At 32.1% G+C, this 19,352-nt stretch overlaps 1 protein-coding gene across 1 annotated transcript in view; it reads left to right on the top strand.

Annotated features, from left to right (window-relative positions):
* The window catches only part of LOC129223087 (paired box protein Pax-6-like), an 83,329-nt gene extending 69,092 nt beyond the window's left edge, over positions 1 to 14,237 (top strand). The window contains exons 6-7 of the mRNA XM_054857652.1: positions 9,468 to 9,658; positions 13,986 to 14,237. Of these exons, the coding sequence (XP_054713627.1) occupies positions 9,468 to 9,658; positions 13,986 to 14,237 (443 nt within the window). The remainder of the gene's footprint in view (positions 1 to 9,467; positions 9,659 to 13,985) is intronic.
* The last annotated feature ends 5,115 nt before the right edge of the window (positions 14,238 to 19,352 follow it).

Raw genomic sequence — 19,352 nt, 5'->3', positions numbered from 1 at the left:
AGAAAATCTTCGACTCCGCTTCCTAGAATTGTAAAGCCTCCGACTACTTTATTCCAAAATCAGTCCTACTCCTCAAATATGCTTGAAGCTACTGATAATTTAGGTCTAGTCACTAGCACAGCGGGAATATACGCATTGAGAGGTAAGGATGGGAGATTGGGAGTAGGTCTTATGTGTATAAAATGCCATACTAGGATTGGCAATGCGGTTTAAAACCAAAGGCTCTGAGGGCTCTTTTAAAAAACGATGCAGAACTTGATTAGCTTATTAAGGGGAAGCTCACTTTCATTTTCGGACCACCTACCCTTTTTGTGTGAGGATTATTTTCCAAATTCTGCTCTTTATGAAAGCAAACTCACTGATGTACAGATATTATTTCCAAAAGTGGTCCAGTGGAATTCAGATTCAACTCTCTCCCAATAGTGAATGTTAAGTTCTTGTCAAAATATCTGATACAGGAACTGCACTGAGGAGCTTAAGAACTTTTTTTCTCGTAACTGCCTAGACTAGATTTTCCTGGTAAATACCCCAAACCTAATCTCTTCTTCTGATGTCCTAAAACATAGTCTACAATTGTGTATTAAGGGCTTCAATTTCGAAAAAAAAAAAAAATCACGAGAGAACATCAACGCTTTTAACAACTTCATCTCCGCTCAAACCATATGAACAATTCATCAGGAACCTAAATATTCATCAACAGCGCCTGTTGCAGTTTGCTACATCTTAACGGTTGATTAAGAAAATAAGAAGGGAAATAAACTTCGAGCGAACTGATTTGCTCTTATGGCCAAATTAACATACGAATTTCGATAGAAGAGCTATAGGTACACAAAAAATACATTTTTTTTTCCCCTTAAGCTTTCTTAATTTGGCTGTCGATGGGAATTTAGGATGCACTAAAGTTCTCATGGTTCTATTCATCCCAAAAAGTGAATATTCCCAAGTCGGGCGTATGATTTTCCACTCAAGGTGAATATCGACTTTTCCGTTGGGAACTTAATGGTGTAGATTATTTTAAAATAAATTATGCTAATTGCGAAACAGAAACAAAAGAAGTTGTCCCTTAACCTCTTCGCATTCTCTTTTGGTAACATTTTATGATGAAAAAGTAAGAAATCGGTTAACCAATTTTTTACTTTCTGTGGCAATCTCGTTTCTCTTTTGGAAGCAATGAGCGGAACATTTATTTGTTCTGTAAGATTGTTCAGTCACGAATTAACTATATAATGAAATTGTCAATTCATAACGAAGTTTACTCGTTATTACAAGGATTTTCGTACATTCATTGTGTACTTCGGTATATATTAATTCAGTATAAAAACAATAACATGATATTAAAAAAATTAAAGGACTTGACCCAACAGAATATTCTCACAATTTTTAATGCTTGCAAACAATCTATTGTGTAATTGAATGGCGTCAGTCATTAATGCAAAATTAATAAAACTAATTGTTCCTTGCAATTTTCCACTCCAGTATTAAAAGAACTGTCAATATAACGAGCTAATACATTTCAAACTACGGGATTTCCTATTCTTTACAAAAAAAAAAAGACAAAGGCAGTAGAAGTACTTAAGAAACGCAATTTCAATCTTCCAACAACGCTCAAAGCACACAGCGGTACCTAAGCATTTATCAAAAGCGCCGGTTGTAGTTTGCTACATGTTAATGGTTGATTTAAAAATAATAAGTGAAATAAAATGCGAGTGAACTGACTCGCTCTTATGGCCAAATTAACATACAAAGTTCGATAGAAGAGCTTTAGGATAACAAAAAAACATTTCTGTTTTTTCCTGAAACACACGGAGCTGGGATGTATTCCTAATCATATAATTGCCTTAATTGCTAAATTAAAAGATACCGAAAAGAAATCTCAACAATAATAAAAAACGCCAAGCGCCGTTTTTGATGGAGACATCAAAGCATAAAAAATGTCTGCCGTTTGAGAATAGTGACTTTTTTCGTGCTTCGAATCGCATTCCGACGCTTTAATCTTGAGTTAAAATATCATTGTACTCACTACTAAAGCACACGCTTTTGCCCACTAAAAACGAAAAAAAAGAGGGAGGCTTATACTGATGCTAATGTATACAGCCGGGGGCTGCGAGGCTTAATTAAGATAAAAACAGCCACCGGGGGGAGGGGGAGAGCGAAACAAAAGAAGCCGGCAGCGGTAAACATGGAGGTCATTACTGCACGGAGATTAACTTCAATTTAGTTTTATGGGAACTTAATTGTTTATCATTTGTGAAAAATTGGTTAGGCTTAGCCTTAGTCGGGCTGCTTTTTTTCATAACCTCTCCACCCCTGCATCATGTTTTAATAACTTCATCCTCGAGGATGGTATTTTTTTTTATATTTCTCTTATCCCCCGTAGTTCTTTATATTTGCGTGATTCCTCTCCCTCCTCCCCCTCCCCCGAAACACACAGATGATACCAAAGATATCTACAGCATATGGATGCTAATGGGCTCAAGTATTCATACTTTTGAGGAGAAAGCTGCCGTCTTTGCTAAATGATATCTTTATCAAAGCGGGTAAAAAGGCACGAAAAGTACATAAATGTTTAGGTCATTATTTGAGGCAGTGAGAAGCAAAGGGATTTATATAAGTGGACTGTTTGAAGTTTCGACAAAAACGTTTAACGTTTAGATCCTAAGTAGATTTTCATTCATTTTTTCTTCTAAATCATGCTGTATAACAGAACCTACCAGGGTTAATAGTACAATCTCTTGCCCTAAGACAGAGGAGAAGTTCTATCATTTATACTGCTTATCTCCAAATTTTCAATTTTGGCACTAAAATCAATTTGATTTCCCTTTTGCACAGCCTCATTTGATATTTATAATAAATTTCCATGAAATAAAATTTAAGGTAAAAAAGTTGAAAAACCTTAAATTCGGTTCTGACAAATCAAAGCTTTTGCAACCAAGAACTGTCACCAGGTTATTAACTCCATGTTTCTAAAAGTGGTAATTGTGTACAAATTTTAGATTTTTGATTTATGCTAAATATCACACAAAAAGACACTAATGGATCGAAATTTTTTAAACAGTGGTAAGAATTACGGTAATGTGGTCGTGACGCGCCTTCCGAAATCTTAGTGGCTCATCCATTCCAAAAGTTCCACTAAAATATGAAATTTATTTCAGAAGAAAAGAAATTAGGCCACAAAATAGTTTTAGCATATAAAGCAAGGTTGTGTGATTATATTTGTGGCTGTTATTTAAAGAACTTAAAATGGATCATGTGATTCGTATGTTCTGATCTCAAAGGCAGACATTTAAACGATTTGAGATAAATGTTGGACTTAGAGCAAAGTAAGAACTATCAGTAATTTTGATTTCACAAAAAAAAAAAAAAAAAAAAGGAACGATTTGAGCAAAAGTCTGACTTTGAGCATTGTGAGGTCAAGCAGCGATTTCGAATTGCTCAAAAAAAAAAAAAAAAAAAAAAAAAAGAGAGAGAGAGAGAGAGAGAAATTAAGAAAAAAAAGAAAAGAAATGAAAAAGAAATAAAATTATCTACACAGGATTTTTCATGATTTCTCTAACTTTTTAAATCAAATATAGTAAGTAAACGTACAGACAGCTTAAATATTTGAAACCTTTATTGTTCTTATTTGTTTTTGTGCAATATTTGTATGAATTATCGCTCCATGAAAATCTTCTCCCCATTAGCTTACATTATTTTGCTTTACCTTACTTCGAAAATATGTAAATACCATCCAAAACAAAGTATCCTGAAACAATTCCCAATTTTCAATTTCAATATATTTTTCTATCTCACGCGTAGAATTTTTCTAACTTATGCAAACACAAGCCTAAGTTTCTCCGTTCAAATCTAGATTAATTCTAATCAAGGAAAGATATCCCAATTACGGAATTCTTCCATAACTAATTTCTACATAAAAAGGGGAATTATTCTTCCATTAGCCCATTACCGCAGGGCATTGCACAGTTGTTGATGCTTCAGAGAATAACAGGGCTAATGTTTGAACATTTTTATAATGCGTTATGGGTACTTTAGAAAATAGAAGGAAAACAATTAACGCGGAAGCTCAATTGTTGCAGGCAGTCATGCAACAGTGGCTCATGTGAACAGGCTTCTGGTATGTTGCGTTACTTTGGTAGGCAGATTTGTTTTTAAATGCATCGCTCAGTTTTAATCCATTAAAGGGATTAAAAGACAAATTGTCTTACGGTTTGATACATCCGCCACTGGCTAGTGGGGTCGTTTCCAAAATTTTAAAAGTATTTTTTTCTGAAAGAGCATGCTTAAAAACATCGGATCTGACCATTTTTTTAAACAATTTGTTTAAGTTTAATATTTTTTGAAAAACACTTTAATCGGTCCACTTTCATTGTTTACGCTTCTGCCGATGACATCACAAATGATGAAATGCCCTTCACAGCCATTCACAGAGCAAAATATTTAATTCGCATCATTATTCACGAGTATTGGCAACGATATGGTTGATAGCAAGCGTAGAGCGCAATATTTTTGATTACCATAACGGGGAAATCCGGTAGAAAGATGCGCCAAAGGGCATCATTTGTGACGTCATAATGACCACGCTTGTTTGAAAAATCGGACATTTAAAAAAAAAATAATTAAAAAATAACTGTTGGGAAAATGAAAGTATTTTCTGAGGTAATTGTCAATATGTCTTACATTGATTTTTTTTTTTTTTCAGTTTCTAATATGGTGGGGGCATTTTTGTTTTTATCATTTCAGTTCAAATTATATATATATATATATATATATATATATATATATATATATATATATATATATATATATATATATATATATATATATATATATATATATATATCGCTTTCGTTTATTATCTGAAAACCTTACTGCATTACGAATAACGCATGACGTTCTGGGAATTACTAAAAAACACTTTTTAACCTTCTAAAAGCGAAGAACGTATCACGTGACGCATTCACGGTCGCCATTATTAAATATTGAAAAGTTAGTACGTCATGAAAAATCTGCCCATCTTCCACGTCAGAGATAGAAGGGAGTCTAAAAGTCTGAAATTATAATTTTTAACATTAATTGCCCAATGTTAAATTTGTCTCTAAAATAACCGTTCAAAATAGTAAATTGCAATAAAGAAAGATATAATATTCAATTTCCCCATTGAATGCATTTAAAAAATATATATATTTGAGAGATTTCACATTTTGCTCATAATTTGACGAACAGAGGAGAGCGGTGGAAAAAATGGTGATCTTTGAAAGTGTCAGCAGTTTGATTGTTGGAAAATTTAGTTCCTAACAGTGAGATACATTAATAAAAATAATTTCTCATAAAAGAAACTAACCAGAAGGAGATAACAGCTTCTGATATCAAAGTCTAATTTCTAAAACAGATAAGAATAAATTTCTCTCTTTAAAATGGAGAAAAAAAGAGGACTCCAGGAAAGTTTCTGAGGCAAAGAAAGCGAGGCTTCTTTTTCGTAAAAAAAGAGAGGTGCAGTTTCTCGAAAGGCGATAAAACTATTAAGAAACTAGATTTAGTTTCTTAAAAGTGGCATTAATAAGAAGAGACTTTTATTTAAACAGGTTAGTAATCAGCTATTAAAAAATTGATTTCTTTTTTTCTTTCTGTTATAAGTGGAGTTTTGTTTCTAACAGAAAGCGACATTTTAGTTTTTGAAAAAGGTTTATGATGAGTTTTTATGATGAGAGTTTATGATGAGGGACAATATTTAATGTTGAAAACTTGGTAAGAAAAAAAAAGTTTGAAAAAGTTTAACATTTTAAGGGGACGTTAACAAACTTCGACTGCTAGGAAAAAAACATAATAATGCTCAAACACCCAAAGAAACGCACGATAGAAAAAAAAAAAGAAAAGAAAAACCTCAAATTGCCTAAAAAGAATATTAAGGAACATTCCTCTTTGAAGGTATAAATGTGCTAAAAAGTTTGCCCTGTAAGTTTTTTACAAAAAAAAAAAAAAAAAAAAACTATCAAAATAATCGTAGATTACACCTTTTTAGATTAGATGAAAAAGAACCTCTTCTAAATTAAAACTGAAACAGGTCGTGGGAAATTAGAGGTTCCCCTCAACATCTGTCAACTGCGTGGCACAACTTTTCAGGCGCCACAGACAAACTAATTGCGCGACACGACATAAAGAATCGCAAGAAAAGCACTCGCTAAAAATCAAGAGGGGAGAAGAAAATAAGAGAAAGAATGAAAAAAAAAAAGAAAAATCAGGCTTGTTGACTCAAGGAAAAGAAATCAACGAAGAAGGATATCGGTAAGCGGTAAATATATTAGGATGAAACTTTATGAACTCCTTACGGCAGCGGCTCTCTTGAACTAAGCAGTAGTTACTGCGCAAACAACCAGTCCTAAAATCTAATGAAGAAAATGAGAGATTTTGATTTTTTTCCCCTTGCTCTCCGTGTTTACCATTCTATTTTTTGCACAAGACTTGCGTGCTATGTTATATATCAAGCTATCGGTGTCCCAGGCAACGAACTGGCACAGAGGTACAAGCCATGAAATTAGGCATGAATTCTTCATCAGCTTACCGAATGCAAAACTTGGAGCAGCCATCGAAGTCGAGTTTTTTTCAAATTAGAAGGAAATTAAGGGGGTTCTGCATTAAATATGCATTTTGCTGAAAGTAGGCACGCGGTTTTAGATTTCGTAAGAATGATTTTTTCCTCTTTTACCTTGCTTTTGAAATGCAGTTATTGCATCATTAGGAACGATAATAGATCATATACTATGATGGGTAAAAATCGATTAGTACGGTGAAAAGAAATTTAGTTTCGGAAATTCGATAGCGTTGACTTTTGAAACATCTATGAAGACTTAATTATGTTGGTTGGATACTGGAAAATGAAGGTAACGTTTCCATTAAAAATGGCCTAAGTTCACGTATAAACTTGATGAATCACAAAGTGGGAAATGGCAGCTTTGAACCTTTCGTTTCTATGATTAAATCTGGATTTTACATGGTTTTCAAAATGTTAACATGGTGAACATGAATATTTATAGTTGGTCTTATTTTTTTTTTTTCAATAAAAATTACGCTAAGTTTAAACAAAAAATACTATGGAAAAATAGAATCGCATCAAGCATTTAGACTAGTTAGAATAAGAACACTCAAACTGTTTGTTCATTACTGATTATGTAATAACTTAAATGCTCAAGTAATATGCAAGCGTACTTTATAGCTAAAGATACTTTTATTAAAAATGACGCAAATAAGTTTGGAAATTCAATCTACAATATTATAACCTTGTACGTTTCAAAATTTCAACTTAACCTCGATCAAAGGAGTGTCGCAATGTTTCGCCAGACAAAACAACTGATTTTAAGTAATTCGTAGTTAATTATAGAGCTCAAAAATAACTATCAATTCATTTCTAACATTTTTCTTAAAAAAATCGAAATTTCAAACAAAAATAATTCTTGGATGTTTTTTTAAATCTGCAGTTCATTTCGACATTAATTTTATTTTAATATTTATTAAAGAGGTTTTTTTTTTCATTTTTAATAACATTATTTTTTATTGATAAAATACAGCAAAAAAAAAAAAAAAGCTTAATTTCAAAACTTTTTGCCATTAAACTCCTTCAAATATCTGTATAAAATATATCTTGCAATTTGTGCTACTGCAACAGTATGATCTGTTTTTTACCTCTTTGTACACAAAAGTAAACTGCTACCTTTACTAAAATTTTAAATTTTAGGAAATTCTAAAACAGTTTTGAATTTGCATTTCCTCTTTTCATCGTGAAGAAAGTGACGTATGATGCCAGTAAAAATCTTAGTAACAATCGAGAGCGAAATTAAAAACAAAACGATTTTTTTAACGAGAACTATACCGCCGAACGAATTATACAAAATAAGGAATAATTTTGCAATTGAAATTGGAGCTCATCTTCATATTCTTGCAGAACAGGTTCCCCTTAGTTCCGAAACAAAACGCATTCAATTTTCAAGAAACATTTGCACCTTAGCACGCTAAATTCTACACAAACGAAGCTTGCGATTTCTTTTTCTTTTTAGTCTTTTGGATTATTAAATTCCCGATTGTCCGCAGGATTGGGTGGCACAAGTGCTGCGGGTAATAAAAATCGCGGATAAACCACAAAAAGGCTAAAATAAGGGTCAAATAATGTAAAACTTGTCCTTCCTCAAAAACTTAGCAATATTGATGAAAAATACTTTCTTCACACATGAAAATATATACAGTACAGTTAAAATATTTAGTATTTTTGCACAACAGAACTTAACATTAATAAAGAACAGTGTATGTACTGCGAAGAAAGCACAATAAATAAATAAATGAATAAAAAACAACAAGTCTAAATTTACAAATTTTCGGGAAAAAAAAAACAGCCATTCGTATTTTTTTTTTCTGCGAAAATACATGTTCCTTCCTGATTGCTGATTGACTCGCGGATAATTCGCTTGCGGATAATCGGGAGTTTACTGTATTTTTGACTGAGTGTTAGGGCTCTTTTTTTCTCTTTTAACCATTTTTTAAACTGTGCGGAAAATAGTTCCTCTTAAATTTATCCGATGTTAAATGTTCATAATTAGCACTTTCACAGATTAGACCAGATGGTATATTTTTTATAGAATATATCTGTTTTATGTTAGAAGCACTACGCTTCATCCTCATCAAAAAAGTGAAGGACTAGGAATTAATTAAATTTAATTTGGTGGAATTTCTGTTCTTTAATCATCTTACATTTAAAAAGTGTTTTGCTGCAACACTATTAAATAGAAATAACTCTATAAAAGGTTTCTTAGTAGACAAAACTACATATTATCGCATTCTGGCATCCAAAGAGATACAGCTCAAAATTTGAGACAAACGTACTAGCTATTGATTTAGCATTTAAATTGCTAAGCTAATTCTCTTTCTTGCCACCAAATTTCCAAAGTTAGCTTGCATAACTGGTTAGTAAAAACCATACAATGAAGGTTGACACATCATTAAAAAAATTTTAATTTCGAAGGAAAATGTTTGAACTTTAAGTGTACATTATTAATTTAGACGAAAAAAAAACAGTAAACTTTACAACATAATTTTTTGCTTGGGATTAACTGTTATGCTTTGACAGTATATTAAAGCATGTGTTATTCCCCAACAGCATTATTTTTTGAAGGTTTTGGTTAGCTGGAAAAAATAAAAAACTTACGCACGGGACATTTTTTTCAGAATCGCCATTAAGAGCTATTTTTTCCCTTTTAAAACAGTGCTAGTTGAGTAAAGATGCGAACAATGGAAATTAATATTTTATTCTTTGAATTATTCTTGGGCTGGAAATGTCTCTTTTCCTTTTAAAATAATTATAGAGGACAAAAGTGTGAACGATTGGAAATTCAGAGTTTATTTTCAGGATTATTCCTGAGTGTGTACCAACCTATCAACTAACGAGTTTCTTTCTTTCTTTTTTTTTTTTTTTGAACTAATTTTAGTGGACAAAGATATGGACGATGGAGCTAGCTCGGATTCCGGTGATCGTCCCAAGTTCAGGAGAAACCGCACCACTTTCAGCCCCGAACAACTTGAGGTCCTGGAGGAAGAATTTGAAAAGACCCATTATCCTTGCGTCAGTACCAGAGAGCGACTGGCGGCAAAGACTAATTTATCGGAAGCACGAGTACAGGTGTGTATGCTGCATTTTAATTTAAAAATGACCAGGAAAATAAAAACTTTAGTTTTATCTCATGCTATTTCTTGAGCGACTCAGTGTCACATAAAGTGTTTCTTATCACTAAAATTTATACATTTAGAATCACAGCACAGTTTACTTATGATTAAAGTTGAGAGACCTGTTGTGAGGTAGACTTCCCGAGGGTCACTACTGTGATAGGAACAGGGGACCCTCGGGTGTGATGTGATGTTGTGAGGTAGAACATTTATTTGCAAGTTTAATCAAGGAATTTAATATCACATTAAAAGAAGAGTTAAATTTTTGATTGCTCACACTAAAAGGCTGAAAATGCTTTAGACTGGAGTCTTAATTTCATATTCATTCATAATAGTAATAATTAGGATTTAAATTTCGTCAGTAAGTACTTTATCAACAGTAGTAACTCTAGCTTAAATCCAGAAAATCCATACAACAAAAAAATATTAATTGTGGCTTAAAGCGACGATCTATTTCCTTTAAAGATATTATAATGACAATATCAAGGTGCTTAATATTATCGTAATTACAGAGTTAAAATATATAGAAGAGAGACTTAATTGCACACAAATAGTTACTTACACTTTAAATCAAAGAATTTGATAGAAAAATGTGTTACACATTCTTTAAATCTTAAATACAAGATAAAACAACACACAGATTAAATATCGCCTATACAATGTATAAGTTGCGACTTATAAATCAAAAGAGCGTAGCAACAAAAGCAAAACAAACAACTGAGGGTCTTCACACACCTACATCAAAAACGCCTTTAAATGACAAGAGTAGAGCCTTTACATGACAAATATATAATTGCGATTAAGATATAAGAACATTAATATCGCATACTTCGACTTACATAGTGTGGCACGAGAAGGTATCTGAAAATCTTAGTATATTACTAATGAATTGATTATGATTTAGATGTGTCAATCAGAAGTATTTCCTACAAATTTGGTTAAAATATTCAGTAGTACATGATATGTATTTTTTGTGGTTTAAATAAAATGTTTAAATATCACGTTAAAAATATTTAATGTGACAAAAATATTTAATTAAGTTTGAAAACCAGATAAAAATTGTCCAAATTATGAACAGTTGTACTAAAAGAATATTTTGAAAAACCAATGCAGCTTTAAAAATTGTTCTATTTTCTTTTATTTCTACGTTTTTAAAGAAATTTCAAACTATTCATTTCTACAAAAGCAAAGAAATTATTCCATACGTTTTCGCCACCGTTGTCGCATTTACTATCTGCATTGGAACAAGATTTTATTGAGCATTTCTTACTTATCTGCACAAAACAGTTTTATCAAGGGTTACATCTATGTCATAAAATTCTGTATTACAAACGATCTCGGCAAATATTTTCAACTATTTTCGTGACATTTGTTTAAAAAAAACATCTTTTGCCTAAAAAGAAATAATATTAAGGTAACGGACATTCTAAACTAGGACCGTTAAAAGTCAAGTCGTTATTGGTGTGCCATGTTTCAAACAATAAAGGAAAAACATGTTTTCAAAGAAGAAAAAATGTGCTTTATGGTCATTACATGCGTATATTACATTTAATACTATAGACTGGTTCGTATTACTTAGTAACAAAGTATAAATCTGTAATTTAAAAATTGCATTGTAGTCTAAAATGTTTTCTTTTCAATTGTGAATCATGCAGATCGAAAAGTCATTATCTCCTTCATATGTGCAAATTTATCTTATTTTTAAAATTCTTCATTCGATGACAGATTTCGACCTTATTTTCGAATTTATTACTACATTTTCTGAAGCATTCAGTTTCTTGATTAGAAGTTACGCTATATTTGGCGCAATGGAAAAAGTTTCAGATTTAACTTTAGTGGTCACGCACGCTATCAAAGCCATTTTGTCTTCAATCTCCCATCGAAGAACACGCGATTGCATTTTGCGTCCTTCTGTGCCCCAACATCAAATGACATAATACGTAGTGACATGTGTTCTAAGGTAGACAATTAAGCAATCCTTCCTGTTGTTCGAATTTTCCACGCACCGATTGCCTTGTATTTGCGAATGCTATTTCGAACGCGATTTAGAATCATTATTAATGCACCTTAATGATCAAAATACTTCACCAACCCCCTTTACTCCCCCGTCTTTGAGTAATTACCTCTTCAACGAGACACCATTAGTGACGTCACATATTGTCGTGGGCATGACGACCGTCATACTGTCCAATGGGACTCTGCGGTGTCGTCACGTGGGTCGTAGGCTTTGAACGCTAAGCGGTCGCGCAAAGTTGCCCATGGCAACGATGGTGTAACCAATGTAGAATTGTTTGAGCAAATTTTTGATGTTTTTTTTTTCCTCCGACATTTATTATATTTTTAATTCTTTTTCCTCGGATGAAATAAAGGACAAGTACGCTTCAGCTACCGTGGGCGTACACTGAACAAAGTGATGTATGTGTGTCTGTATGAATCGGGTGGGCTTGCATTATCTATTCATTCCCTCCCGACACCGTAGATATTGCTCTCCTTCTGAAAACATCAACCGTCTAGCTGCTCGCCTGCTCACGCACAACTCAACTCTACTCGCTTGGTTTATTCAGAAACGCGCCCGAATGCCAGATCCCGACTTGGCGATTATTGGATTATTTTTCAGCGAGGAATAGAAAAAGAGGCGGGAAGACAAGCGAAAAAAAGGGATAAGTAGAGAATAGTTGAATGAATAATAATGATGATGATGACGACGGTGAAAGCGGTAGCTGTATGGGCGTGGTGACTTCGTGTACAGTTAAAAAAAAAAAATGCCGACCTACAATAGGCGTACCTAATGCATATTATATGTACAAAAGGCAAGGTCTTTTCAGTGTATTTTGGAGCACAACGCAAACACATTCTTCACGATATGAGAATCCATTATCTGATGAATAATAGTATGGCTTGCGTTTGTTCGCTTTTATCATGAATATGATATGAACCTCACCCTTTAGTAATGGCCGGAATAATATTGACAAAACTGCTTCGCTTTTTGCGATTCATGGAATACGAATTTTGGTAACTTTTTAAAAATTCAATTTAATTAGAAGAAACTCATTAATGAATATTTTTAGGCTTTCTTTATGAATCACTGACGTATCCGTAGTTGAAATATCTGTCATTCAATTCGGAAAAGGCTGGTGTGTATTGCTTGGTGGAAATACGAATCGAATTAGGTTATTTTTTCTCACTGTATGACCAGATCATTCTTTGTTGATCCTCTGTTTGGTCGAGCACTTTTGGATTTGGTGCAGCTTTACTCAGAATAAATACATGTTACTCTGAACAGACAACTTAAATTGGTTTTTTATACTTATTACGGTAATGGAAAGACTTTCGGCTAGCAGGCTAAAAATCTGTTATTTTGAGCAGCAACCTATGTGAGGTTGTATTTCAGAGATATTCATTTAGTAAAGGCAGTATTTCAGAGACAGTATCAGATAAAGGCATTATGTTTAAGGGAAAACTTTCGACTTGAGATAACCTACCGTAGTATCTCTTGAAAGGTAATCGTACTAATACTACTCCCCCCGTTGATTTAAAAATTCGAACAGATTTAAACACCCGCCAGCGATTAAAATATAAATGAAGAAAAGTACTTAGTCCTAGAGTAGGTTACTAATAGCCTTAGGATAAAATTGTTTGAACCATGACGATGAACATCACAGAAGGAATTAGAGTTTCGTATTTAGCTCAATTAGCAGTTACTTTGCTGATATTGCGGTGTAATCATTGAATTTATTGCTTTAAACACACATTGTATTTGCAATCTTTCAATCTCAATATACAACAATCCACAACATTCTGCTGCTTTAGTTACATTGAAAGTGAACTATCTTTGAAGTGTGTCTACAGTGAGTCCCCTTTACTCCATGCTGCCATTGGTGTTTTCTTTAGTTACAACTTGTACATAGCTGTAGTTATAGGTTTATGCTGTCTTTTTAAGCAAGAAAAGCGTACCTCAAAAAGTAAACTTTCGGAATGAACAGCTGTCTTAATATTTGCTTCTTTTGCAATCTCTTCTAAACTTACTATTATTCCAGACATTGATATTACCATTAATGTGCCCACTAAGATATATCGAGTACGCTTATAACTGTAATTGTAAGTCGTGATCCTTAAATGGAAAACAAATGCTTCAAGAACATATTGAGGTTTACTCTTTTTGCTTAGGACGACAGTAATATGTGCAGTTGTTCATTATTTAAAATTATACTTAGTGCATATTTTGTTTAAAAAAGTGACTGAATCTTCTCCTTGAAGTCAGTTATGTTGATTGTTTGAAACAGGTATGGTTTTCTAACAGACGAGCAAAGTGGAGACGCCATCAGCGCATGAACTTGATGAAGCCCGTGAATGGAGTCATGCCACCCCATTCGCCCACCCCAAGCCTAAGCCCGGTGCCTTCCCCAGAACCGGTGGCGCCATCTAGTCAGCCCCAGCCGCCCCGTCTGATGGATCACCTGCCCAAAATGGGAGGCGAGAACTCTGCATTCACACCAGCTTCAAGACAGACATCTTCCTCACCATCGTCGGACTGAAGGAATCCAGAAACTGAGTTTCTCTGATCCCGTGATCATCTTCCATGTGCACGATATGTGTGTGTTATCATCAACCATTTGCGGCTTAAAGATTCTGTGGTAGTGAAATAACTTTGAAAACATGTTCCATTAACTGGTTGCCATCAAGAGGAATTAACTAACCTCTTGATGTTTTACGTAAACTAATGATCTCCGGTGGTATCTCAGTAGCGAAATGCAAACTTCGACATTCACATCCTATATTGTATGTGAAATCATCCTTATCATAACTTGTTGGTATTTTGTTGGTTCAGAAAAAGCAGACAGGAATGCAGTTAAAAGACAGAAAAATTGGGATACATTCTGGTAAAAAGATGCTTACCCTTTTTCGAGCTCATTTATGTCTCAGCTGGAAGAAGATAAATTCTTTTATTGGCGGGCACAACGCCAATAATCGTAATCGGCCTTCCTCACAACTATTTTACCAATTGTACTCGTTTAAGATTCATCTCATCGGAAGTCAACTTATGAGAGCCAAACTATAGCTACAATTACATAAATTCATCCTGATGACATAGTATAGGCATGGCCAAACTATGACATTCATTTCAAGCTTAAAGTTATATGACACCTGCAAATGACTCTGTAGATGAACAAACAAATACTGTATCGCCAAGATTCCTACTAAAATCAACAAAATCTGTGTTTTAGTGTTCTTCAACATTTTCCAGACTCTTACCGGTTGGAAATGTAAAATGTAATCAACCTCCATTGAAAGAAAATGCAAATGACAGGGTAAAACTTCAGTGGAGTGATGTAAACGCCTTAAAGACTTCATACGAAAATTTACAAACTGTTGCAGGTTCTTACATCCTATTCGTTATAGATTTGTACATTTAGTTCCTTCTTTGCTTGTTCTTGAAAGTAGCTTCAGGTCTGTCAGTTTTCATGATAAGCATTTCATATTTCACTTTGTGATTTTTAAGGAAATATATTTATTGTAAAATTTTATTCAAATGTGTCATATGTTAAATAGTTTTCTAAAATAGTTCCTCGGACGTACTTGATTACATACTTTTGACTAAATTTATGAATGACATTTTGTTGGAGAATATTTCATTATTTCATAAATCTCGAATATGAGTCGAAGATTTATGATGAAATATCCTATTACAATTATATCATTTCGTAAAAAGTTGATTCTTTTGAAATTAACTGAAATGTTTTTTTTTTTAATTGAAAACTTCACAGTTCTGTGAAATGTTACTATTAAAATGCTTTACTATTAATAACCTCAATATCTACTAACAAACAATTTTAGAGTGCATTTTTTGTTTTCTAGACTTGAAGCAGGAAAATCTAAATTTCGTTGAAATTAAAAATTGAAATTTTTAATTATTTTTCAATTTTTTTATAATTGTAAAAAATAATTTGTAATTTTTTTTAATTTAATTTTAACAAAAATTTTGAATTAGTTTTAAGCTCTGATGATTTCATTGAATTTTAATTATAGAATAATTATAATAACCAAACCTCAAGTGCTGTTAGAGGCAGTAAAGCATTTCGTTTCGTTTAAGTCAAAATTCACAGACCCAATAACATTTGAACTCGCTTATAAGGAGTCCTGATTTAAAGGGTTGTCGGATTTAACGACGAAATCGGAATTACTTGGTAAGTAGAATGTTAAGTCTTCGGGATCATAACTCGTTTTTAACGCTCAAATCTCGTTTATAGAGAGTAATTTTGTTTAGCAATAAATATTAAATAGTAATTCAACAATAAGATGATGTCACTACTGAAAATAAAACAAACTGATATTTTATTTTCATGATAAGAAAATAAATATGATTAAAGTAAAATTTTTCGCCCTTGACAGCTGCCTACTCTGTCTTATTTAGAAATTTAACGTTGCCTGCACTGTAAAATAAAATTTAAACCTTTGTTTCTGTAAATAGCGAACTTTTCTTTGCACGCCATTTGCATTTTTCTAACCCTCTTACAATTCAAATGAAATCAAGTGATAGATTTACGAAATACTGGCTTAGCTCAAAGCATTCTTTTAGGCATCGGTACAAGTAAACTTTTTTTTATTTGTTCAAAATTCAACAGAATTGCTTTATATCATAAACTTTAAAAATAATCAAATATGACATTGAAATATTTTTAAAATAGACTTGAAGGAATTGGAGAATTAAGAGTTTTTTAACTTTTAAAGATGTTTATGTACAATTTATTTTAATGCATGACATATATTGTTGAAAGGCAATTATTATGAAATACGCTCATTGTTTTTATTTAAAATTATCGAAATGCCAATTTAAATAGAAGTAATATAAATGCATTTATTTTAAATTGAAATAATTACGGAACAGTTTCCATAAAATCAAAGAGAGAGCTTAAGTTATTTTGAAATTCTGGTTTGAAAATTTATTTGGCATAACATATTCATTTTAATTCATTGTTGAATTACTTTAATAGTGTTTAAAGAACAAAATACAAATTGTAAAAATCATTCAGATGCCTATTTAAAAAAAAAAGAAAAACATCTGCAATTTACAATAAAATTACTGTAATGAAAGATGTTACATAGAACAGTATTGAAAGCATTCTTTGTCCATGGAACGTAATGAAACATAATATTGTTCCAATCAATTCGATAATAGAGAAACTGCAATTTAAATAAGAGTAAAAGGAAAAAAGCATCGATTTTTTCCGAAATTTGTGCAAGATAGGTCCAGTTTTCCATCAACTTATAAATAATTAAAACTAAACTTTGCTAATTTGTTTTTCAAAGGTGTTTGTCGAATTAGTTGTTGGAAATGCATGGTGTTTTCAAAGTGACTGAAGTGCTGTGATTTTTTTTCAGCAATACGCATTTTGTATTTGTGAGCATTGTGAATGTAATCATTACTGTGAATTGATCATAAAATATTATTTATCTCCATCTTTGGAAAACCAATGTGTCCTTGTTTTCTTTATACAGTCTTATACTTCATACCTTACTAATTTTTAGTTTCTTATTAACACATTTTTAAATGCTTCTTAATGCCACGCTGTTCTAGTTTGCAAAATAAGAAACACAAGGATAAAAAAAGTCTAATAGTGTAACATTACATATTTGTATTATTACACAGTTTGAAATGGACGAAAATATAATTAAATTAGTTGCGATCTATTCGTAATAAATAATTAGGAAATTATAGAGCATGGAAAGGAAATAAGTATCAAAAATAACTATTTTATTTGAAAATTCATTAACAAATGCTCGCAACATTTTTTTTTTTTTTTTTTCAAATAATGTTCTTGAAATAAATAAACAAATAATTCGTATTTTATCGTATTTTATTCGTATTTTTTTGTTTATTAATTAACTATATAGTATGTCGTTTTATATTTAAAGCTGTAGGTGCTTTTTTTCATCCATTTCAACTTTCCTTACATTAAAAATATCAAGAAAATAAATTGAAAGTTACAAAATGGATATAATTTGAAATATTGAAACTTTATTTGCTTCATCTGTAGAATGTAACTGAACTTCAGTCTACGAGAAAAACCTTTGTTTCTAGCCCTCTTCGGACATATCGCACCCTGGCAACGGAAGTAATATTTCTAAAAATTAAAATTAAAAACTAAAATTAAATAAATAAAGCGCACTAGCTATTGAAAGTCTGAATTTGATGCTCTTTCTTGCCGCAAAACTCGCAAAGTTGACATAATAGTGATGTATGATGATTTAAACTTTACCATTTAAAATCAACTTCTTACTCAGTTTTTCAGTAAACACTGTTAATATATAATTTAGACAGCTAAGATCAACTGGTAAACACAACATTATAAATGTTTTGTGCGCATTGTTGGACTTGAGAATGCTAATCAGCATTGCGTAAAACCTTGTTTTTTTTTTTTTTTTTTTTTCCAGCTGAACCGGGGTACTTTATGCAAATAAATTGCAAAAATATGGCTAAAACGTTTGAAACTTTATTTTTCTTGGCTATGCTTTTGGCAGCCTTTGAATTTTTCGGTGTTTGGGACTAAGGAAGTATAAATAGTAGCTTAGTAAATTCAGGATTTTTTGCACCACAAATTTATAATTAAGAAATATTTTCAGAATTAGTTCCTCATAGCATGTAGAGTAAATCCCAAAAAGTCCCCTAAGATCCCATGTGAGCTTCCATCCGAAATGGTGGACCAAAAGATGGCCGCCTAGTACTTTTTGTTTTCCTTATAACTCGGTCAAAAATAAAGATTTTTCACTTCTAAAAAAACCTGTATGCTCTAAAATTAATACTGTTTTGATATATACTCTAAAATAACCAATAAAAAAGTTCAAACAATTGTTTGGACATCAAAATCTAAATTTCTATTTTCCACTTAATATGCAGCAGAACGAAAAAGTTACTGAAATAAAGAATTTTTTATGGTCTTCTTTTTAATATATGAACTGCAAATGATTGATATATTCCATTTATAGAATAATCAAGTAGCTTTTATTCCATTTCTGAAAGAAATCTTGCTATTTCTAACTTTGGAATGAGAATATGATAAGAGAAAAAAAAGTGACCTTATAATAATTTTCAAAAAAAAATGCAGAATATCATTTGTTTAGTACTTTAAAAAAAGGCAAATATAATGTCTCTTTGAAAAGCATGTGAAATATAAAAGAGAAGATAGTAATGTCAGTAAAAATCTAGAAAAAAAAAGCATCAACATTCAATATCATCATCCGAAACGATGAATATCATCATCGAAACTGTGCACAGAAGTTGAATTTTTACATATTTCACCTAAACAATGCATGCGAAACGTGGAACATTAAAGGTCTGCGTTTTCACTGGCATCTAGATCACACTCTCACATAATTACTGTTAATTTGTAGTCACAAAACATTAAATGCGGAATTCCTTCGGAAACTTCAGGAAGTGACAAAAGCGTTGTGAACAGTCCACCTCCTTTCATAACACATCCCCATTTAATTGGATTCATGTTTTTCTTACGTCACTGTTGTACTATTGGATAAACACAAAATAGATGCTGTGAAGCAACTGCACTTGTGGGTGGAAGAGTTGCCAAGCTTTAAATTTTAAAGAAATTTTGGTTATTTAATTATTATAGCGGTCGCATCGTATAAGATGCCTA

This window comes from Uloborus diversus, chromosome 5, assembly GCF_026930045.1.
Source record: "Uloborus diversus isolate 005 chromosome 5, Udiv.v.3.1, whole genome shotgun sequence".
In the NCBI taxonomy this organism is placed as follows: Eukaryota; Metazoa; Arthropoda; class Arachnida; order Araneae; family Uloboridae; genus Uloborus; species Uloborus diversus.
This window is presented reverse-complemented; position numbering and strand designations above follow the sequence as displayed.